This window comes from Setaria italica, chromosome IX, assembly GCF_000263155.2.
Source record: "Setaria italica strain Yugu1 chromosome IX, Setaria_italica_v2.0, whole genome shotgun sequence".
Classification (NCBI taxonomy): domain Eukaryota; kingdom Viridiplantae; phylum Streptophyta; class Magnoliopsida; order Poales; family Poaceae; genus Setaria; species Setaria italica.
The window spans coordinates 45,655,574-45,678,879 of NC_028458.1; the positions used below are offsets into that span (position 1 = coordinate 45,655,574).

Below are 23,306 nucleotides of genomic sequence, written 5' to 3' on the forward strand. Positions count from 1 at the left end.
CCTCCAGCCCTCCCTCTCCCCTAGTACCCTAGAGCCCCACCGCCACCTCCTTCTCGGCTCTCGCATCTGGCGCCCCGCCGCCCCTACCCCCACCGCACTCGACACGACGCCTCACCCTCCCTGCGGCCTCGTCGCTCCTGCCAGCTGCCATCGCCACTCCTTCCCTAGGCTCCGGTCTCCGGCTCCCCCCACGAGATATAGGCAGTAAGACTGGGAGCGGCGGGCGGTTGGGCGGAGAGCCACAATAGGGAGCGGGAGCAGCGGTGTGGAGGTCCAGCCGTGGCAGCAGTGGCGATAGCGGCGCGAGGCGCCGACCACACGGAGCCAAAGCAGTAGTGCGAGGAGCTGGTCACGGCGGCGCATGGCCAGCCGGTGGCGGCGGCGGCGCGAGGGGCGACGGTGGCGGCACGCAGGAGGAGACGGCGGCTCAGCTGCAGCCTGTAGTGGCACACAGGCACAGCACAAGGTACAGGCCATGAGGGTCGGCCGTGCCTCGCGGTGGCCCGAAGCGGTCGTGCTTTACGGGCCGACCCGGCACGAAAAAGGCCTTGCGGACCCGTGTTTGGGCCGCCGGTGCACGGCACGACATGGCCGTCGTGACGGATCAGGCCCGGCTTGAAAAATAACAGGCCTTGCCGGGCCCGTACCGGACCGGGCTGGGCGGTCCAAATGGACAACTATAACGGAATCGTACCGTGCTTGAGAGGGTTCGGATGATCTCCAGGCCGGCTTCGTAGTAGTCGGCGTAGACGACGGCTGCGTAGAAGCCGGCGACCGCCGGATCCCGGGGGATCCGAGCCAGCAAGGTCCTGATGGCACGGTTGTGCTGCTGGATGAGGTCGTTGAGGCGCCTGATGCATCCGGAGGCGTCGTAGTCGCCCGGGTCGGTGCTCTGTAACATGGTGAGGTACCGCGGCAGGCAGCCCATCGGGAAATGCCCTGGGACGACGATCGTCCTGGCTCCTAGGTCAATCAGGACCTTGTGGGTGCAGAGAAGAATTATTTCGTGGCTTTGTCAGGGTTCAAGTTTGCAGAATGGACTTGAAGATGGTTATTTTTTACTTAGAAGAATTATAGTTCTTATTATATTTCTGTAAATCATCATCCTCCCCACCTCACATAGAAAAATGTAGTGAAAAATAGTTCTTACCTTGATGGCGTTTTCTATCTTTGCAACAACTTTTGGTATCACCAAGGGTTTGATCACAGCGTCCAGGGATCGGTTCTGCAGGATGAGGTAGCTGTAATCGTTCTCCCCGATCTCCCCCACGACGAACAGGGAGCTCGGCATGATGCCCTTGCGTTCCGCAGCAGAAAGCTAAGCACCGTGCTCCATGTCCATGTGTTGGCAACACTTACAGCTTTGGTGAAACACACGTACCGTCAAGGTTACCTTGCTCCGTGGGCCCGAGCAAGCGGAGCACCTGCTTGAACCACTCCATCTGCACGTCCAGCGAGCAGGGCGGGATGAAGCGGACGAGGGCCGGGCTGAGCCCCATCTCCCTGAAGAAATCCTTGCCCAGCGCCGTCGCCGTGCCCACCGCGAAGTTGGCCCCGTGCCGGAACTCCTCCGCCGTCCTGCCGCCGCCGCCGCGGAGGAACAGGGGCGAGAACGGCAGCCCCGGCGCCTCCGCTGCGCACGTTTCAATTTGGCGTCACTTTCGTACACTAGCTAGTTCGTATATGAAGCGTGCATTCAACACCGACCTATGAAGTCGACGATGAGCCTGCCGTCGCAGAAGCGGCCGGTGGGGCGGCGGAAGAAGGTCTCGCCGTACGGCAGCGCGCGGTGGCGGGGGCGTCGGGGAAGAAGGTGGTGTAGCCGCAGGAGGCGACGCCAGCGGCTGATGCTGCGGCGGCGTACGGGCACACGAGGAGATGGAGGTGGAGGAGGAGAAGGGGAAGCACCGCGGAGAAGCCGCCATGGATCGGATGATACCGTCCTTGCTAACTGCCGAGCTGCAACATGATAATCGAAGTACATATAGCAACGTCGTCACAGCTAGATCAAACGGGGAAGAAACGTAACCATGGTGGTGATCGAGATCACGGACTGCAGATGGCAGTCACCAATTTGCTCCTGTAATGACATGATTTTCCTCTAAACATCGATGAGGTAGCATTGCATATGTTATCAGCCACCGTTGGGGCGTCAGACAGAAGACCGATCGATGTGCTGATCATGGGGCAAGTCGTCCCTTTGACTTGGAGACCATTCAGCCGGTTAGTGAATAAAGCAATCATATAAACTTCGTTCCAATGCGCGTTTCTGTCAATAAGAATGAATAATCAGGGTAAGCAAAAGTCCATCATGATCGATTTTGTTGTCTCGCTGGCTCTGAACCGTGTGCACAAACTGGGAACGCACATAGCCATCTTTTCGTGTTGACGTGTGTACGAGAGTCTTGAATGTACTCACATGTTACTATACATCACTCGGAATGTATGAAATGTGTTACGCCTTGAAGAGAACTGTAGATTGTTTCACGAGAAGAATCGAGTGGCCGTACGTGTGCACCAAAAATGGTGCCGTGGTTTTGGTAGTTTCTGTTGCCGGACGAGGAGCAGTCTCGTGCGAGCAATGGCAACTGGGAATGATCACTGCAGATGCACACAAGCAGCAGCAGGCAATGCAAATAAAGTTTTTTTGGAGTACATTGTTTTTTATTTGGCCGGGCCCATTTCACAATCACGCACGCAGACAATGAGACCAAGCCGTTCTGCGGGCTGCAGCTGATGATGATCAGCATCTGCATTTGGACAGGATGGGCGGCGCTGCGTACGGGCCGTCGAGCACGCCCCCCGCCACGAACTGGTAGGCCGCTTCGGTGAGGTGCACGCCGTCCCACGAGATGTGCCTGGACGGGTCCGGGCACAGGACCGACGTGGCGTTGCAGGCGATGAGCGTGCCGGAGTTGTGGGGGCCTCCGTCGCCGCAGCACGCCGTCAACGCGACATCCTTCCTGAACCCTGCATGTTGAATTTAATTACTTTGATTTCAGTTGAATTTCCGGTTTTACTTTTTTGCAGCAGCATGTTGGGACGACAGTTTCTACTGTCAGTAAAACACGTCTGATTCAGGTTGTGACAGGTACCGTGCTTGAGAGGGTTGCGGGTGATCTCCAGGATGGCGCCGTAGTAGTCGGCGTAGACGACGGCGACCCCCGGGTGGTCGTCGCGGGGGCGGAGCTGCCCCAGCATGCGCCGGAGCGCGCGGTTGTGCTCCTCGGCGAAGTCGTTGAGCCACCGGATGCACCCGGCGGCGTCGTAGTCGCCGGGGTTGTCGCTCTGGAACATGGTCAGGTACCGAGGCATGCACCCCACGGGGATCGTCCCGGGGACCACGATCGTCTTCGCTCCAAGCCCGAACAGCACCTGATGTGATCGAGCATCAAAGTTTCGTACTTGGAGAGGGAGCTGACCCTTTTATTTTGTAGTGTGGGCTTGGTAGGAACTAGGACGGATACCTTGGTGGCGTTTTCGATCTTTTCGATAACTTTTGGGACCAGGGGCCTGATCTCGTCGACGAAGGACCGGTTCTGGAAGAAGGGGTGGTTGTAGTCGTTGATCCCGATCTCCCCTAACAGGAACAGCGAGCTCGACATGATGTCCTGGCGCTCTGCAGACACGTACACGTGTCACGATGTTCAAAGCCTTTTTTGCATCGGTTGGTTACATGCATCGGTTATACTAGTAGTTACTACCTTTCTCAGTAGGGCCGAGCAAGTGGAGCACGCGCTTGAACCACTCGAGCTGCACGTCCAGCGAGAAGGGCGGCAGGATGGCCAGGTCAAGACCCATGTCTTTAAAGAACTGCTGGCTCAGCGCCGTCGCGCCGGACACTGCGAAGTTCGCCCCCTGCCGGAAGTCCGCCGCCGTCTTCCCGGCGAGGAACGGGGTCAGGAACGGCAGCTTCAACGCCTCCGCTGTAGGCGCAGGCAGACACACGCTTAGCATTCATCCACGACATGCAATTGCAACATCAGCACACAGGCGCGCCGCGAGCGTTGAGGCAACCAATGGATCCTTCCTACCGATGAAGTCGACGATGAGCCTGCCGTCGCAGAAGCGGCCGGTGGGGCGGCGGAAGAAGGTCTCGCCGTAGGGGAACGCTAGGACGGAGGTGTTGGGGGCCACGCTGGCGAGGTTACCGGCGTCGGTGATGGAGTCGCCCAGGCTGAACAGCCGCTTGTAGCAGGACGCGCCCGGCGGGTCGTCGTTCCGGCCGGCCGACGCGGCGGGGCACGGCCACACGACGAGGAGGAGCAGCAGGAGAAGGGGGACGACACGCGCCATGGACGAAGACGCCATGGGTGTCTGGCTGTCTGCTAACCTTAACAAATTAAGCTGCGAGCAAAGAGGAAACAGATCAATTTTCGCACGCATTCTCGGTGAATTTGTTGCATGTGTTGAACTCCATATATAAGAGTATCGAGCGTAGATACGCGAGATCAATTTGCGTGTGCAACGATCGACACAATCTTAGGCGATCGATTTATTATTTGTGTGTGCAATGATCCACATAATCTGTCGAACTACCTATTCTTTTCTCGGCGTCAACTGATGAACGGTTTTTAAGTTATCATCAGGCACGCATTTGGCCGGCAACTGATCGGTCGAAGACTTGGTTTTAAAATTTTAGTCAACTGAGCACGTGTCGTTAACACACACAACGAATTGGCATTAAAGACTGTCACTGTGTCACAGCAGCATGCAAATCTAGCATTACGAAAATGCAGTAGCGTGCTGTACCTAGCTATTAGCAGCTCCATAGTCTGAAGTCTGAACCCTATTATGCTTTTTTTTTTGAGACAATGTGCAGCAACCTACAGATTACGATGAGATCACATTGACATTCAGTTCAGTCATCTTAACGCTCGCAGTTTCAAAGGTCACATGTTGAAATCTCAAAAGATAACATATACGCCTCACTCGTACAAAATCGTATAAAAGGTTGCGCAACCATTGGTCTATAGAGGTATGCAGGGTTGGTAAAATTTAGAGAAACTCAAGTTGGCCTAGCTAAGACGCTGCCATCTCGCGATCTCGTCAAATCTCCAGTTTTGTAGATTAGCCGTGATCACGTACGCAAGCAAAGATCAACCCGTGATTTTTCCAGAAGGTTTGCATTCGGTTACTCTCGTCATCCTCGACTGCGACCGAACGATCGATGGTGATACTGAATTCCCAAAAGTCCAAAATAACATTCTGCACAATATGCGGCAGATGCATTTCATAGCGGTGGTTCAGGCGAGACATCAGGCCGGCGGTCTGCCAATGGAGCAAGCCGTAATTTGACTTGTGGTTTGCAGGTAGCACATAATATGGATCGTTAGTGACAAGATTATTGCTATTCCATCTATTCTAAATTGAAAGTCATTTTAATTTTATTTTAAGTCAAACTTCTTTAGTTTTGACCAAATTTATAGAAAAATGTACAAACATCTCCAACATCAAAATTGTTTTCGTCGTAAATTTGAGATTCTTCACGCTCACAGGCTCACAGCCCAGCCAAGGGCTTCCCGCTCGCGGGCCGCCGGCTACTGGAGGGGAGGTCCGCTCTCGAGCGAGGGCCGATCCGGAATTAAAAGCGGGGGCCGGCCTAGCCAAGGTATTTACTAAGGCCCAGCTACGCACTAGCAAGGCCGAAAGCAGATTGGTGGGCCAACTGAGTGCTGAAAATTGGTTGGGCTGATATGTGCCGTCAGTTTCTCCCTCAACAAATATTCGGCCTTTGGTGCTTGAAACGCAACACCAACTTCACACATTCTTCTTTTGAACGTGCTCCTAAACAAATTTTTAGGGCACGAATATTCTACAATATTCCTGTTAGTCCTTCCATCCTCAAATTTCATCATGTTCCGAACATCTTTTTCATTTAAAAAGACAAATAAAGAGTCATTCGGAAACGTTTATACTTTAAGACTATACATCAAAATGTCATAAACAACAGGTACTAATAAAGTAATAGACAGTCGAAAGATTGAAAGAAAGCGGCAGAAATTCATGCCCCTGGAACCCACGCACATGTGCGCTGAGCTGAGCAAAAAGGTGGCCGACCTAGCGACGTTTTTCTCAGCTCTGCTGTCGCCTGCTTCCTAGGCGGAACCGCAACCTGCACGAGACTGGGGGAACTCTTCCAAATTGAAGTTTGAAAATGATCGCGTTTTGTTGATATGGGTGGTGAATAAATGGTGATCCCTACTATATTACAACGACGTTTAATTTTTCAACTGAATTTGGTTCAAATTTCACCATCTGCGGTCTGCGCTACTGCCACTTCGTAGCCATACTATTTGTTCAGACGATCAGGGTTGTATTGTTCTGGTAATAAAACTGATCATAAGGAGACACCGGAGTACCAGAAAGTTTTTGCTCCAAAGTGAAGCTGCCTTTGTCCATTGCTGGTCCGCGATGGCGATGCTGCTGCTAGGAGAACAACAACGACTAGCGCACTTTTCTTTATAGGATGGGAGGCAAAGGCAATGCATGCAGGTAGGGGGTGATGGCTGATGGCAAAGCCTAAAAGGCGCCTTTCGGACACCACCTGTAGTAGCAGTGCTACATGAGATTCTTAGCCGCTAAGCTAGCCATGGAGCAAATGCATGCATGGACGCCAAAGCTTCGTTCGTCCTTAGCCTCAGTTCCTTCGAGTAAGATGATGAGTCACTGTTCGTTTCCAAAGATAAAAAGGGCTAGAAAAAGGCCTTGTTAATTAGTTGCCTGATGCTAATGCGCCATGCTCTCGGAGATCATCAGAGGCGAGAAAATAAGTCCTCTAGCTAGTTTTTCCTGATGCATTACCATATTACGACAAGCACAATAGGAGATTATCTGATCTGCCCACTGCCCTACGATCCAAGTGGTTGGACGATACTGTAATAGGTATATAGGTGCAGTGCCGTGCCTGAGAGTGAGGCTGCCGCAGGGCTCCAATTATGCGAACTGCATGCAACGTCTCTCAAAGACTACTAAAGTGACCGCTGACGGATCACGCAATGTAATGCAAGTTGCAACTGCGGTCCAACCAACCATTCATCTCTAACACATCAAATCGATCGCTCGCTCGATCTTGGTCTTTGTGTTATACAGGTTAGTCATCTCTCTAGAGGAACCCCACATCACATGCAGATCGACTGCACTGACGACTGAATCGTATCATTCAGGTTGGTGGCCACCTCACCAACAGCCGGCTCTGCCTGAGTACTGCTGTGCGCTGACATGAAGTCAAAGTGGGCCACTCACCCCTCTCTGAGGCACCAACGATGATAAGAGGAGAGAGTAGTGCGTGTGCGGCGTGCCCTATCCAGACAATCTCGATCCCACTAGTGAGTGACCGAGATCGACAAAAGCCCCTGGCTACTGCTCACCACCTTGGTGCCTAGGCTAGGTGCTACTGTGTGTGTTCTTTCTCTCGTGTGGTGCTCTAGCCCTAGCCATGAGTCACAACTTTTTTCTTTGTGTGATTATTTTTAATCACCTGTCATGGTGGGTACCTCCTTGTCCCCTATGCATGTCTCCCTTCCGATCGATCGCAATGCAAGATCACATCACCAACACAGAAAAGGACGATCATCGATAATTCGATGTGGGTGGCTCGCTCGTGGTTAATTAGGGCATAATTAATTAACAGGCAGCCTAGTTCGGTGGTAGGTCTGGACCTGCCACTGAGTACTTATTACGGGCTTGATCTCGATACAATGGACGGCCCAGATCGATCGGCATCAGCTGTTTGGAGTTGGGTACGGTGGTCTGCTGTCAGGCGCGCATCAGCTGCCACTGCCGCCGCCTCCCGGGTAGGTGGTGATGAAGACTGAAGAAGCGGCCGGAGGGGAGAGCAGAGCACGCGAGCGCTTGCCGACGCTGTTTGGTTGCTGACGTTTAAACCCGACCTGATCCATCCGCTGTCGCGTGCGGAGCTCACACCCCCTTGTCACGCCACGACCAAGCTACAGTGCCGGCCAGCCGGTGGATCGCATCGTGCGATTCCTCGACTGTTACGCATAACTGGATGCAATATATTAGGCCGTTGTTTAATTTGTCAAGAAAGAGAACTGCTGGTCACCATGTGTTTTCGCCATCATCGCCGACTTGTTAGTCGCGTGCTCTTGGTGCTCCCCGCTGCCATCTTACAGTGAAAAACAAGCAATGGAAATGACATCAGATTGTGATTTGAAGGGAAATCGATCCAGAGAAAGCTAAGTGAAAAAAAGAAGGTCCATCTACCGAGTCTAGCCGAGTGAAGTGAACATGGCTCATTAGATCATAGTTTGTGATTTTTGGTGATTATGTGACAACATAATTATTGGAACTAATACTTTATCTAGCATGTACCTTTTAGGTTTTTTCTAGGTCCCAAGAATATAAACCAAATTATGGTAAGGTCCAAATCATAGTAATCTTGATATCCAAATTATGATATTCAAGTGTCCAAGCTATGGTATTCAAATGATCAAGCCAAAGTATCTATGATTATTCTATGGTATTGAAGCATCCAAATGATAGAGCACCAAGTTGTGGCGCTCCAAGTGTAAATCCAGAAAATGCATGATCATTCCTAAGCATCCAAGTGACGGCATCTTCGGTGTGCAAGTTGTGGCGCTTAGAAGAAAAATGGCACCATCGGATGTTCCGATGGCCTATCTGAGAAGTGTCGGAACAATCATTGGATCAATTGGTACAATGGAAAATAGGAAAAAGAGTCAAGACCATCGAATGTTCCGATGGTAGGTTTTCTAGTAGCGTCAGATGAATTCTAGGATGAAGAAAACAAAGACAAAGAAAACACTATAGCACCGGATGATTCGATGGTGGGCCAAGGGGAGCGTCGGATGAAGCATATTTAGTTTGCGAAGTTTTAGAGAGATTTTGGTCAGAAGCTCTCTAGCACCGGATGATCCGATGGCACCATCGGATGAAGCGTCGGATGAATTTTGGATGAGTTAGTGAAAAACTTAGGCGAAGTGAGGCCAATGGCTAGTTGCACTAGATGTTCCGATGCATGCCAAAACAGACCATCAGAAGATCCGATGTATACTTTAACTAGCCGTTGGAGCAACGGCTCTTTGATGCCTTGAGCTATTAATACCCCCTTTACTCGTCTATTTGAAGTTGCTGGAGTGTGCAGGAATCCATTGGAGATCAAGACCCATCAAGAACATATCCAAGTCACCAAAAGTGCATAAATGATTTGTCAAAGGCTTCGCACAAGTTTAGAAGAGTGAGTGCAAGGTGTGCCTACCTTGTAATCGGTTCAAGAAAGGGAACCACAGTTGTACAAGATGTGCCGGCTCCTTGGAGCCTTGGTGGCTCGCGGCAAGTCTTAGACCCTCCGACTTGGTGTGGAGCGGTGTCGACGACCGTGTGCGGGACGTGGAGACCCCTTCCTTTATGGAGAAGATCTTTAGTGGAGACGGCATCAAGGTGACTGGAAAACTTGGCGTGAGCCTTAATGGCCAAGCCTTTGTGGCAAGTTAACGGGTCCCGGAAGAGATTTGGTGATCGGGAAGCAATACTCTTGTGTGAGTGCTTCAACAACGTGAGCTAGTGGTGGATAAATCATCGTGTCAAGAGTTTGCTTCCCCCCATCCCTTTTTCTTATATTTTCGCATTACATTCTTACAACTTGTGTGTCTTTACATTCTTAGTGGAGTATCTTATTAGAATTGGTTTTATGTTGCAAAACTTGTTTTGGGATGAGAGTTTCACACTAAATCGACATGATCTAGTTCAAATTTGATGTAAAAGTAGTAGAAGCTATCTTTCTTTTAGTTACGAGGACCGATTCCTTGCACCGACCAGCATTTCCAAATCGTAATTAAGTCGTAACGAGCTGGAGTGAGCCGAGACGTCTCGTTATCCAACACGTACGCCGCTCGATTCCTCAACTGTCACGCACAATTGAAAAACAAGCAAACGAAATTTACATCACATGCCGATTTGAAGGGAAATCGATCCGGAGAAAACTAAGGGAAAAAAAAAAGGACCCGTGTACCGAGCCGAGAGCCGAGAGCCGAGCAGCCATTCCAGCTCGTTTAGATAACGAGCCAAGCTAAACCATCCTGATATCTTAACGAGTTGGAGTGAGCCAAACTATCTCGTGATCCAACACATTCATCGCTTGATTCCAGGGGCGGACACAGGTTGTGAAGGGAGGGGGTTTTCATTTTCCTCCTTCCTCTCTTTCCCTTCTTCTTTTTTCTTCCTTTCTTCCTCCTCCTCTTTATCTATGGTTGAAATTAGGGGTTCCATAAACTTCATGGGGTAGGAGGCTCCAGCCCAATGGATCCCCCTAGCTTGATTCCTAAGTTGTGTTACGCACAGCTAATAAATGCTTAATACGTATGTTTTTTTTCCATCAACGGCTTGTCAGTCTCACGTACTCTTGGTGCTCTCACAGTAAAAATAATAAGGAAAAGAAATCTACTCAGACATCGATTTGAAAGCAAATCTAGAGAAATCTAAGAGGAAAACTTATGTAGCCCTAATTCTAATATCGTTTGGGGAATCATCTTAATCAACTCAAACCATAATTCAACCTCGTCAAAACTCACCAAATCTTGCCAAGGCAAGAAGAGTGAGAAGAAAGAAAGAGGGGAAAAAATGTGAAGGAAGTTGAAAGAGTCCAGACGAGATACAAATTCAAAGTCAAGACTGTCAAAACTGATGGATGGGGAAATAAAGCTAAAAAGAAGGAAGAGGGTGTCATGCATATTTTTCTCGAATATGTTGGAGAGCTACGTATCATTTCATTCATTAAGAGGAGAGAAGAATAATTTACAAGAGTAGGTGTTGCACCGCGGAGCCGACCCTCAACGCCACCGAGCGCTAGCCCAGATAAAAGAGTTTGTAGCATTCATGGACACAACCAAGATAAAAGAAAACTATCAACTACTGATAGCGTCTAGCCCAGAGATGCGCTTCCCGTAGTATCGTTGCCTGAACTTGGAGCGCCGACCTGCTGCAGGCATCGAAAAGCCTTGCATTATGCGGTTATTGGATTATCAGCATCTCCAAAAGCCGGATAGAACGGATTGCGACAAGTCAATGTCTCCTACCCCAAAAGGATCGTGCTGGATTTCTCTTTGCTTGTTCTGCGCTACTAAGAGCTCCTTCGCGGCATTATGCGGTTATTCACTTGATAATTTCTCTTTTTATTTCTTTCTAGAACTTTACGATATAAGGAAAAACTGCTTTGGCAAGACAAAAGTATTCCCGTCAGACAAAATGCTTAGAGGTTTGCGGAAAGCACGATGATCCTCACTCATAGCCATCTCGGTAGACGGGCACACACAGTGGATAACAGAATGGCAGGGGGCAGAGCAGCCCCAAAGCCTGTTTGGATCGCTTGGCTGGCGCCCGGCGGGACACGAGCAAAAGGCCCCGTGCGTGCCCCACGCCACGAGACCCCTCGACCGCTCGACGTGTCTCACGGTGACACAAGCCGCGCCCGACGCGGGCGACACGCAATCCAGGCCCAGCACCAGGAGACTGGAGACCGTATCCACACAGCCAGCCGCGTACCACGACAACCTGGCCATGAATCACGACGAGCTCGGCTCGGACACGCCGCCGACCATTCTCCTCCGCCCGCTCGCTCGCCGCCGGTTCCCGCCGTGTCGCGCGGCCACTCGACAGCGACCAATAATGCCTGCTCCAGGGGCTCTGGTCCCTCGCGTTCACATCACAGCATCACCCCGAAATCACATGGAACTGAAGAAGGCCACCGACTGAGCTTGGAAGCTACTCCGTACCTACCAACCACTGCCGGTCAAACCGATCGGCGCAAGATTATCCCAGTCGGTTCTGGAACATTTGATACGGAGCTGCCGTGCTAATCAAGACCCCGATCGGCTGAAGAAAAACGCTGCTCCAAAACATGCAACTGTTTCGTGTTCTCGTGCCATCTTCTCGGTCCAAGCCACACTTGACAACGGCTCGTTCAGGTCAGGTCAGGTCAGTGCGAGCGACAGGCCCCAGGCAGGAGGCACCTCCGCCACAAAAGGAGGGGGCACGCACTGTCTGTGTTTGGTCTTCGCTGCAGCCGCAAGTAGACCAACACAGACCATCCTAGTCTCCTTACTACGACAGGTGACAGCAGCAGCAAGTGTGAGCATGTGCATACAGACCAAAGGAAGACAATGCGGTATGTCAGCAGGTCCCAGAAGTCACAACTGCTGCTATCTATAGTATCACTATGTAATAATGTAACATCATCTCTACAAAGTTTGGCGAACGAGCCACTTATGAGTTATGACCCAACATGTTAGGGCTGCAACTTAAAGCAGTACATGTACATCCCTGGTGACTCAGTTCCCGCCTTACCGTTGTTATGCATGTGCATAGTGTACTGAGACCAAACCAAAACACTCTGACTCATGTATCCAGGTTACAAGCAGCAACCACCAATGGCAAGGGTAAGGGATTTATCTTTTGGCAAGGGATGGATGATATGATGGTGGGTATCCAAAATTAGTGAAGATGCACATGGTGGATGGATTTAATCAGCGACGCATGCCCAGCCGATTCCAGATGTTGTTGCTGTTCCTTGCCTTGCCGTTGAGCACCAGGTTTCGGTTCCCTTGCTTCGGCAGGTCTTGTGGATCCACCATCTGTACTGTCCTCTGCTTCTTTGCTGCAATTGCATCAAACTGGGGTCACAACTCAACTTTTGAGAGGTTGGGAACTTAGGATCATCATTGATCAATAAATGTAAGTGTTCTAAGCAGACCTACACATTGGTCATCGGCAAACCGTACACTATTCTATTTTAAGATTATCTCCCACTGTAAGAAATTTTGGTCCTGCAAAGAACTAACTAAAATTGAAGAAAACGGCATACCATTGTTGAATTCTTGGTAACCCTCTTGAAGCTTACGCTTTGTAGCTTCGAGCTTGGCTTCCTTTGCAAGCTCTAGCTTTGCTCGAACAGAATTTTCATCCTGCCGAGGCGATGGCTGCTATACCGACAATGAAACAGTTGAGACCAACATTACCTTACACGTCAAAAAACCATGCAGTTTGTAACAATGCATCATGCTTACCTTAGGCACCGTTGGTTTCAGTCTTCTTTGGGCCACTGAGACATCTTGCTCTTGCTTTGGTCTCATTTCGGAGCCTTTCAGCTCCAAACGCATCATCTGAGGTCTTCCTGGACCAAATGCTGCATTTGATGGCTTCCCTTGTGCCCCTGGATTAGGTTGGTGCTTTGTCTGCCAGTTGAATGGCTCATTCGGTCGGGATTGCTTCATTGCAGACTGATCTAGCCTCCAATTCTGCTCTGGGTCATACCATTGGCCCATAGGTGATTGCTTCCTGACTGGCTCTTGGTTTGGAGGATTACACCGCGTGCGCTCCTTGGCATCACTTCTAATGTCTGCATAAAGGTTTACGTGACAGGAGTCAGGTCAATGCAATATGTAACCGAGAGTCACCGCAGCATGCGATCAAGGAAGTGTGATTACTCACTTCCATCATCATCCATTTCATCGAAGAACTTCGAAACCAAAGCAGGTTTCCAGCACCAAGAAAGGGTCCAAGTTTGTCAGAACAACTGTAACAATGCTAGATGAAGTAAAAACAAAAACAGAAGTTTCTGTGTCTGGTACCTCAGATAGCTGGATTGAAGTGCATGGTGTCGCAAACAGGGCAGCCTCGTCCATTGGAGGAGAAGGCAGACCCCCTTCTTCCTGATCCAGGCAAGAAGCATCCACTGATTGTGGTGTGTGATCTGTGAATTGTTTCAGCAAGACCATATTGAGCAAAAGCAGAACAGGAAGAACTGGCAGTGAAAAGTACATTTGCTTCTGCATTCTTTACCTACAATGGGACCTCCATCATTCACCCACTCATTAACTGTAGACTTCCAACCCCTACAATTTCGGATGAAGCATAACATCAAACATGGCAATACTAGAAAGCTGCATAGGAACAAACTGGCACCTAAAATGGTGGCCAAGCAGTATGAAGAAATAGACACATTTAGCATGGAAAAGCATAAGCAGCTTACTCAATGAGCGATCGGATGAGTTGCCGAATCTGCTTTGAGGCATGCTTTCTCAGCGGTTTCACCGCCATTCCAATCTCAGTAGCCTATATGACCAACCGAGAGATATGAACAAAGAAACAAAGGATAGTTCATGAAGCACATGCGGCGGCAGTTTCATCACGGCTCACCATGATGGCGTCCACCGTGAATTCCAGCTGGCGCAGCCTCTGAAGCAGCTCGAGCAACTCGGCCTCCGACTGCAAGTGAGAAGAACACATAGCTGGGCCGATCAGAAAAGGCTAGAGCCAACATCAAGAGGTCAGGAAAGAAACCGGCGGTGCCGCGGAGGGGGAGGCAAGGGAGGACCTTTTCATGGGCATTGGAGAGAGCGGCCTTGACGCGGAACGCCTCGGCGACGACGGCGTCATTCCGCGGCGCTGCGCCGCCGTCGTTGGTGACGACCTCGGCGCGGTCGGAGCTGCAGAGGCTGGGGACGCTGGCGGCGCCCTCGGGGAGGAGGAGCGCCGGCTGGCCCGGGGTGGGGAGCCCCGGCGCCTCCGGCTGCGGAAGGGCGATAAGCGCGGTGTAGAGGCGCTCGGCGATGGCGTCGCGGCGCGCGCGGAGGGCGTCGGGGTGGTCGGCGGCGGCGACCCGGATGGCGGCGTCGATGGCGTCGAAGATGCTGGCCCGCGCACCGCTGAAGAACCCCCGCCAGTACTCCAGCGACGGCGGCGGCGGCGGCGGCGCCATCCGAGCCAAGATCGGCCGCCGCCGATCAAACCAAAGCTCTCGCCTTTCTTGAAGATTGCAGTCAATCAAGGTTGGTTCTATTTTTAGTCTTGGAATTTAATGCTAGGCGTTTTTCTTGATCTCGCGGTTATCGGTCCAATCCAATGGAACCGCGAAAAATTAATGTCTCAACCGGCGATGGATCCGTCGAGGAGAGAGGAGGGAGGACAGAGAGAGAGAGAAGGAAGCTCGCGCGGCTTCTTTTCTTGGGCAGCGCGATCTGTCTCTCTTGGTAACGGCGCCGCTGTATCTGTCTGCCTGTCTACGCCAAGCTGGGGGAGGTAGAGGCGGAGGCGGAGGTGGAGGTGGAGGAGGGCGACCATGGAGAGCGACAGGGACGGGGCGGGTTGGGGGTGGGCCGGCTGGTGCTGCGAGGAGGACCGCGATGGCGATGGCGATGGCGAGTGGGAATGGGAATGGAATGGATGCCGCAATCCAATCCAATCCGGATTCCTGTGGATTTTCTTCACGATGCGATTCGATGCGAACGAGAAAAGGGAGCAAATCCCTGAGGGGATGGGGGGGCGTCATCGATCGATTCGTTGCGCTCGTTGGAGACTTTGAGGTGACTGGGCCCTCTACGTAGTCAGGTCCAGCCAATTTAGCCTATAGGCTACATACTAAGCCCAGCGATGCTGAAAAATAATAGAACACAAGCCCACATAATACTCGGGCCGACGGAAGCCCACATGATACTCGTTTGCTCCAAAATGACCAACCCAGTTCGACGCGAGGGACTGGCCCATGAAGTGTAGGTAGGCTTTTCTTTGTTATTTTTTTTTAAAAAAATTGATGACATGGACTTCTTTATTCATCGTGTAAGACCTAATATAACCTAACTAAAAAGTGTATTGGATTTTACTCCGTATCACGTTAATCTAAGTGTTTCTACAATTTTATCAAAGGCACTACAAAAAATTATTCAACTCGTATCTTATTTATCAAATGGAATGTGGACGTCAAAATGTATCCAAAACATGCACCTGCTTTGAAAGATCCTTGTATCTAAAGTTTGAACAAAAAAAAAAAACCTTTTATCAATCTCCCATACCTGGCAGCACAGCAAACATGAGAACTGCCCTGTTTTTTACCATTCCACTGAGCTGAAGATGCAACTATGTGCTAGGACGTTCATACGGTCGAGAATGTCACTTTTGCTGCTTAGATTATGGCTGTGCAGATCTTTTCGGGCCTGTGGACCATTTGGAGTTGTTCAGCCGTGCCATGAGGTTGCAATAATATCTGCATTCCAAAATACAATTCTTCTATTGCGCTTGATTGTGTGTAGCAAACCGATCCTAGCTGCAGTAGTATCCATTGCAATTAGTTTCTGCAAATGCCCAGCTAGCTGTGCTCTATAAAAGCCTTGATGATCGACGGATCTCCCGAGCCAAGCCCAACATCCAACTGCGTGATGTGACGATCCGTACGTGCGTTTGAATGCCGCGAGATCAACTAGCTGTGCTGATCGCCGAGGATTTCAAGGCTGCCGGCCAAAGGGGATCCCGTTCAGGCAGACATACACAGGGGCGCTTGACAGCGATGCATGCATGAGCATTAGCTGAAGGTTAGCGACGCGCGTGGTGGCACATTAGAGAGTGCAGCTGGAGAGCGGTGACCGTGATGAAAGATCATGTGCATGGAGAGCTGAAACGAGGATGGAAGCAGAGGGTGTGGTTGGGCTTGGAAGGCTACGTAGATTCAACTAAATTAATTAATTTCAGTGGTTCACTATCGGCTGCAGTACACACAATGCTTTCCATAATCAAATGGGCGCAGATCTTTTGCACGTTCTTGAAATAAGAAATTGTGATCATATACTACTTGCCTTGTACTTTAAATCTTGCTTAATCATTTGTCCTATTTTCATATGTAAGAACCAACTGTGGTCACCCTTGGATGATGAGTGATTAACAACATTGTGTGGAATGATGTTGCTTTTGGCTTGTGATGTGCAGGTCTAGAATGCGACATGGCGGTCAACGACGTGCGGTGAAGGTCAAGCGAAAGGTTTATGCTGATGGACCAAGGACGGTGAAGGGTGAAAACGAGTAGGCTTGGAACGAGAGACCCGAGGAGTCTGGGTGGAGTCATAGGCGATCCATATGGTGCAAGGAAGAGCAAGAGAACGTGACAGGATGGAGACGGCGCCGGTCAAGTCAAGCGGGACGGAGGCGTCAAAGACTTGGCGAAGGCCAGACATGCGTCGACATCGAGGAGGTCGCGTGGCGGACAAGCGGAGATAGACGGTTTGAGTGGTTTGGGCCTCAAAATCATCGTGCAGGCAGGTTTCCCGGTTTGGGCCTCAAAACCGGGGGCGAGCCCGGTGCAGCCGGAGCTTCGAGGAGGGCACGTGGCGTCATCGTGAAGCTTGTGTCGAGGCAAAGTGAAGTCGTGAAGGCGGCGTGTCCGTCAAATACGTCTAAAAAAATATGAACAGATTTGCTCTTAAGAGGATATGTAGATTTGCTCTTAAGAGGTTATGTATCGTAGTTGTAGTTGTAGGGATATTTTACTCTTTAGCCATGGACGATGGCTGGTTGAGGGGGCTCTCTTAGTTTTCATTTTTCCTTTTTCACCAGGCTAACAGGGCTTTACGGTAGAAAGAGAGAGAGAGGAGAAGTGACTGCTTTTCTTTCGATCTTCACAAGAGTGGGAGGATGAGGTGGCTTCCTAGCCTTGTATCAAAATCTTGACTTATTTGCTTAATCCATGACCTGGTTGATTCGTCAAGTCTTACCTCTCCCATCTTGTTCCTGGATATTTCTCTTTTACTCTATGTTTGGGTGATTTTCTGAGGATTTTTCGTTCGTAGGATTTGAGTGCTTTCTGAGACAGTTCTTTTGGGGGATTCTATACTAGTTCATTCGTGAGTTTTCCTATGGCATTTCCCTAGCATTTCCCCTGCTTAAATCTCACGATTTGTTTTTTCCCTAAAATTGTTCTTCACCTAGGGTTTCTCTGTTATCTGAAATTCGAGTTAGAGGCTAAATCTTTTTGTTGATTCTGGTTGGAATGGACTGCCTGTGACCTTGTGAGGCTACAAATTTGTGTGAATCAAATTTGTTCTTGTGTCAGTCTGTTCTTTTGAGTTGGGTTGTTTGCATGTGTGGTTTCTCTTCTCTGCTCCCTGTCGAGAGCAACACTGATAGGTCTTCAGTTTGTGTTTGCTTGCAGCTTGCCCTGTTTACAGTTTTGATTGTGGTCCTGAGCTTTTATTCAGATGGCCTGGGGTTGAGTTGTTCTGCTGCAGCTCGAAGGAATTACCTTTCAGTTTCTGTGGGAAGCAAGCTGCCGAGCAGCTCTGGAAATTTGCAAGCTTCCTATGCAGGTTCAGCTTAGTGCTAAAATAACAGCAGGAGGGTTGTGACTGGAAGTTTCACATTAGTTTGCCATTTCGACAGTTCCTTCATGCTTGCAGTTTGCTATTCAAGTACCAGCTAAATTCGTTTGATATGTAGTGTCACTTTCATGCAATGGTGAATCAACTGTTCACATAATCATGGTTTAATCTTTGAAGTATTAGTTTATTTCCTTGGCAAGGTTTTGGTGCTCGACATGTACAATTGCAAGGAGTTAGTTTTGAGTACTTTTGGACTCGCTGTCAGCTTGCATCTATGCCAGTAATTCTTTTTGCTGTTACTTGATCTCCTGGACTGTGCTACTGTGTTGTTAATTTCTTATAGTCATAGTAGTACAGTTGCTTAGTGCAAGCTTGGTTCAGCAGCTAAGCTCGTGTTTTCGCTTCCGTATTGCTTTGGAGATTTCCTAATCGTTACTAAGGTCAATACATTGCGGGATGGTGCAGGTGATCTTGGCGATTAGATGAGAGATCCGTTGGGTCGTACTTAGGACATAGGTTTCAATTCTAGTTAAGAATTTTTGAGACTCCCATTCACCCCCTCTAGTCGTCGTTCCGGTTCTCAATGTAATGACTTTTGCAGCCGGGTTGGTGTATTTGCAAAAACAAGGTAAACGAGCTGAACGAGATCCACAGCATCCTGGGAACACCAAAGAAACAGAATCTGCTGAGAGAAGGGGTGGCCTGGCCAGCACCCAGCAGGCAGTGCGTTCAGGCGGTGCAGCGATATGATTGTGTTCTGAAAACCTGGACGTGGTGCCTCCGGAGAAATCTAGCTTGGACCAGGCATTCATGATTCCTTGGGCCACGCGGCCAATCCATGCGTGTATATCCATAGCGAATTAAGGATTCCTGCAAACCCCTTAGCTGTACGCCTGTACCTGATAAATGCCTGGATCGGATTCGGGTGGATGATGGATCCATCGGCAGATGCAGATAAATGATCTTGCAGCAGCCGTAAGGGTACAATAATCATCATTTGAATGCAGGGGTTACCATCGGTTAGGTTATGTTAGTTACTGCCTCTGTTAGCGGGTAACCTCCGTAAAAACGCAAAACGGTCCTTCCTGTCCTGGCCTGGCCTGACTGACATATGCTTGCAAAAGGAAAGTTCAGATGGCGAAGAAGTGTTTCAAGTGTCATAGCATGTGGAGGGACTGAGGGAGTATTGGTTGGGTGAGTCTTTGACAAGGACGAGCTTGACGACGACAGATCACGTAGCATGAACTGTGGCAGCTGAACTGATGAGGATGCATGGAACAGAGGATGTGGTTGAGCTTGGAATCGAGCTGTCCATATGCCTATCCTAATGCCTCGAACGTTTCAGTATCAGCTACAGCAACCGCATGATGCGCGCAAATAATCTTTGGCAGGACCAGTTTGGAGGAGAGAAACTATTGGATATGGGCGGCACCGTAGCCTGCATGTTCGCTGCCGTAGTCGCAATGGCAATCCGGACAACGGCCTGCGCAGCACGCATCCTCATTTGCCATACATACATACATACATACATACATACATACATACTTCTCTTCGCTGAAGCAGTGAAGCTGGTCATCAATCGTACGGATTACTTCGTCCATCTCCGTCCATGGCGAGCGATTTCCTTTCCAAGCCATGATGATTTTGGCGTACGTCCCGGTGGGCGCGCGGCCGACTGCATCATTGCGAGGGAAAAAAAACAAAAGGCCGATCGCCGATGGGTGCGCGCAGTGGTTAAGCGCGTTGATTACTTGCTGCTTAATTGGGTTTATTAGGTAGCTAGTTGGTTAGGGGCTTAGGGCACCCCATCATAGATTCATACCATCGTTGCCTTTCGTCTCAAGGCATATCGATCATCTGGTGACCGCTGCACTGTTATTAAAAAAGAACACTGACCGCACCGCACTGCAATTGCAGCACGCAGCAGCAATGATGGCGAGTGTTCATAGGTTGCTCCCTAAGCTCGCTCCTCTCTCCTCTGTCTGCTCAAAGTGGAAATTGCATCCTTACGTTAAGCCTGATTTTCTGTAGCTAGCTAGCAGCTAGAATTAACATGTCAGTTGGGGTCGAAAAGGTAAAGGCTACATATCTCAAGTTTGGTAATTGATCATGTCGAGTTTCCTAAAAGGAAAAAAAAAGGTCAGTATGAGAAGCACTGAAAAAGGATCATAGAGATTCTGATAAAAAATATCTTATCACCGATTTAGTAGACTCTAATCACCATTGATAACAATAGCCATTGGATGGAACTTATCTCTAAATTACAACCTTGCTGTTATATATGAAATATTAACTCAAAAGTACCTCGATCAATACATTCTTCTAAATTACTGAGTACTCACTGATTCACTTTTACAATTAAAGATAATTAATCCAAAGTAACCTCTCTAATCCATGGAGAAGAGAGGGAGCCGAGGAGGTAAATTAAAGATGGAGCAGAAGGAAGAAAAGTAAAAACTGTCCACCAATGCCACTATGAAACCCAAACTACCTCTAATATCTGTTCATAAGTTACCCAGATCTTGCTATTTAAAAAACGAACTTATAAAACCCAACTACTTTACAGCTAACCCATTGAAGTGCATCAAATACCTATTTATAAATTACTCATGTGCTAATATGAAAATAGGACATGCATGAATTGGAAGCATGACACTGCTAGGCATTCTAAGTCCTCTTTGGAACGCTGGAATACAAAGAGAAAAAAGAAAGAAAGATGGCCTTGATTCGGTAGAGAAAGTAGAGGGGTATATCAATTAAGAGAATAGCATCAATGTTATTAGAGCATCTTGAGCAGATTACTCATATTCCCTTAACAAAATATTTTCTCTCTCCATCCCCATTAGATACTTTTACGATTTTGGAGATCACTACCACCGCAGACTAATAAAAATCAATCTCCAATACCTCTCAGACAGGTGGGACCCGTATGTCAGTAACCCATTTTTTTTCCTTTTTACTTCCTTCCTGCCCATCTCTCCCTTATGTGTTCCTGATCCCTCCGACCCTCCGATCCAATCTCTTTCTCGCGCAGCGACGCCGCCCCTACCTCATCTCTGTTCCGTCGATTCCCGATGCTGCCAATTCCTCCTTAGATCCGCCTGAGGAGAAGGCCCAACATCCCAAGAAGTGGATCTCAGGATCCATAGCGTGGTGGTGGAGGCAAGCTCCATGGAACAGCCCCATGGCTCAGAGGTGAAGCATTGGAGCTCTACAATCGACTATGGCTCACCGGCGACGGAGGTAGGCAACTTGTGGATCTCCTTCTCCTCTCTATCTCTTTGCAAAATGACCGCAGACCACGTGGTTCCCAAACGACGGTATTGTGTATTTGTATTACGACTGATTTTTTTTCCGAGAGGGTACAACAAGGACGTACATGACGTACGCACTCCACACTCACACTTTAGACGACTGATTAAGGAGAGGACAAGGTCCTCCTCAAACGACGAGGACCACAAGAGAGACAAGTCCGAACAACCTCGGCATCGGTAGCACATGCTGTACGTGCGTTACGTTTAGCATGGGGCTCCCCGATAATTCAGGCGTAATGGCGCGGAATCAGACACCCCCCAACAGTCGACACGGAACGTGCGAGTATATTCATACGCTGCTTCCTTAGGTTTGGTTGGTCTCTGCTGCGGCTGACAGAGACGCGGCCTCGACGCTCATCAGGTTGGTGAGTTGATCAAGCCAAGCCAATTAGCCAATGGCCTCCTCCACTCGATCTCTCTTCTCCAGGGGCGTGTCCGTCCCTACTTGAGATAATGAACAACCGCGAGGGGTTTCGCGTAAAATGTCGCAACGGCCTGTAACGGACTGCCGCCACCCGTCCGCGTCGGGGACCCGCCCTCCCGTTCCCGCCACCAGCCAGCGGCGCGATCCGACGCGTCCGAGCGGCGGCCAGGCCAGCCGACGGCCGCGATCGGTCGTCGTCTGCCAGGAGAGGGGACCGCCTGCACCGGGATAAGCGGCGCGGGCCTGCCGGCTGCTGCCCGGGCCCCACCGGCCCCCCCGGCCCGACTCCCGAGCCGGGATCCTCTGCGGCGTTCCTCCATCGACTCCGTCCCATGGCCTGACACCCGGGCGAGGCCGCAGAGTGGGGCGCCGCCGCACCGGATGCCCGCGGGGCGCAGGCGCACAGATTGCTCGGCCCTGTTGCTTTTCTCTTCGTGTCTGCATGGTGACCGCCGGTGTGCTCGGCTTTCGCGTACCAAAGCCAAAGGATTGATGTGGTATTTGGTTCGCTCGAAGACGCACCAGGGCTAGGGCTGGCCAAATTGGGAGGTGCTAAATTACTGTGCTGGTACTGTAGCACACTGTAGCGTTTCGTTTGTATTTGTGAATTATTGTCCAAAAATTGACTAATTAGGCTCAAAAGAGTCGTCTCGCAAAGTGCAACAAAACTGTGCAATTAGTTTTTAATTTCATCTACATTAATACTCCATGCATGTACCGTAAGTTTGATGTGATGGAATCTTCTTTTTGCATAGTGCCAAAGTTGGAAGTTGGGAGTGAACTGCTAAATTTTAACAGTGTCACATCGGATGTTCGGATGCTAATTAGGAGAACTAAACATAAGCTAATTATAAAACTAATTGCAGAACCCTGTATTAATTCGCGAGATGAATCTATTAAGCCTAATTAATCCATCATTAGCAAATGGTTACTGTAGCACCACATTGTCAAATCATGGACTAATTAGGCTTAATAGATTCGTCTCGCGAATTACACTCCATCTGTGTAATTAGTTTTATAATTAGCCTATGTTTAATACTCCTAATTAGCATCCAAACATCCGATGTGATGGGTGTTAAATTTTAATACCCTAGAGCCAAACAGGCCCTAAACGAAGTCCAGATGGAAACATCTCGATCGAGAATGACTGGATGCCCTGGAATCTAACTGTTTGGATATCAGACTAACTTTTAACCCTATCACATGGGATGTTCGAATGCTAATTAGGAGGACTAAACATGAGCTAATTATAAAACTAATTGCAGAACCCCTAAGCTAATCCGCGAGACAAATCTATTAAGTCTAATTAATTCATCATTAGCAAATGGTTTAGCACCACATTATCAAATCATGAACTAATTAGGCTTAATAGATTCGTCTCACGAATTAGCCTCCATCTGTATAATTAGTTTTGTAGTTAGACTATGTTTAATACTCCTAATTAGTGGG

The 23,306-nt window shown here is 49.5% G+C and overlaps 3 protein-coding genes across 4 annotated transcripts; all 3 read right to left on the reverse strand.

The window, feature by feature from the left end:
* Nucleotides 1-111: 111 nt before the first annotated feature.
* Nucleotides 112-1,984, reverse strand: LOC101772038 (GDSL esterase/lipase At5g45910). Its single transcript, XM_014805831.1, has 5 exons — nt 1,708-1,984; nt 1,396-1,633; nt 1,151-1,307; nt 695-979; nt 112-438 (listed from the first exon to the last, which is right to left on the reverse strand). Exons 1-5 carry the CDS (start codon nt 1,982-1,984, stop codon nt 112-114), a joined length of 1,284 nt encoding a protein of 427 aa, XP_014661317.1.
* A 649-nt stretch (nt 1,985-2,633) lies between these two features.
* Nucleotides 2,634-4,375, reverse strand: LOC101758513 (GDSL esterase/lipase At1g28600). The gene is made up of 5 exons (XM_004984229.3): nt 4,035-4,375; nt 3,705-3,926; nt 3,468-3,619; nt 3,096-3,375; nt 2,634-2,970 (listed from the first exon to the last, which is right to left on the reverse strand). Exons 1-5 carry the CDS (start codon nt 4,309-4,311, stop codon nt 2,744-2,746), a joined length of 1,158 nt encoding a protein of 385 aa, XP_004984286.1. The 5' UTR covers nt 4,312-4,375; the 3' UTR covers nt 2,634-2,743.
* A 7,773-nt stretch (nt 4,376-12,148) lies between these two features.
* LOC101758918 (probable mediator of RNA polymerase II transcription subunit 26b) lies at nt 12,149-15,136 on the reverse strand. Of its 2 annotated transcripts, none has more exons than XM_004984230.3 (9): nt 14,354-15,136; nt 14,176-14,244; nt 14,009-14,091; nt 13,819-13,871; nt 13,608-13,729; nt 13,468-13,495; nt 13,044-13,375; nt 12,842-12,959; nt 12,149-12,634 (listed from the first exon to the last, which is right to left on the reverse strand). In XM_004984230.3, the coding sequence occupies exons 1-9, from the start codon at nt 14,735-14,737 to the stop codon at nt 12,504-12,506; spliced, it is 1,320 nt and encodes a 439-aa protein (XP_004984287.1). In that variant the 5' UTR covers nt 14,738-15,136; the 3' UTR covers nt 12,149-12,503. The 2 variants fall into 2 exon arrangements, with proteins under 2 accessions (XP_004984287.1, XP_004984288.1); XM_004984231.3 differs by having other exon boundaries at nt 12,842-12,956; nt 14,354-15,134.
* Nucleotides 15,137-23,306: the final 8,170 nt, after the last annotated feature.

Coding starts and splice junctions, on each gene's coding strand:
- LOC101758513 (XM_004984229.3), bottom strand. CDS start 4,311: ATGGCGTCTTCGTCCATGGCGCGTGTCGTCCCCCTTCTCCTGCTGCTC. Junction 3,620..3,704: donor GCTCGGCCCTACTGAGAAAG/GTAGTAACTACT, acceptor ACGTGTCTGCAG/AGCGCCAGGACATCATGTCG. Junction 2,971..3,095: donor CCGCAACCCTCTCAAGCACG/GTACCTGTCACA, acceptor TTCAACATGCAG/GGTTCAGGAAGGATGTCGCG.
- LOC101772038 (XM_014805831.1), bottom strand. CDS start 1,984: ATGTACTTCGATTATCATGTTGCAGCTCGGCAGTTAGCAAGGACGGTA. Junction 1,634..1,707: donor GCTCATCGTCGACTTCATAG/GTCGGTGTTGAA, acceptor AAACGTGCGCAG/CGGAGGCGCCGGGGCTGCCG. Junction 439..694: donor TCCGAACCCTCTCAAGCACG/GTACGATTCCGT, acceptor GTGCCACTACAG/GCTGCAGCTGAGCCGCCGTC.
- LOC101758918 (XM_004984230.3), bottom strand. CDS start 14,737: ATGGCGCCGCCGCCGCCGCCGCCGTCGCTGGAGTACTGGCGGGGGTTC. Junction 13,730..13,818: donor TGATGGAGGTCCCATTGTAG/GTAAAGAATGCA, acceptor AACAATTCACAG/ATCACACACCACAATCAGTG. Junction 12,635..12,841: donor TTACCAAGAATTCAACAATG/GTATGCCGTTTT, acceptor ATGCAATTGCAG/CAAAGAAGCAGAGGACAGTA.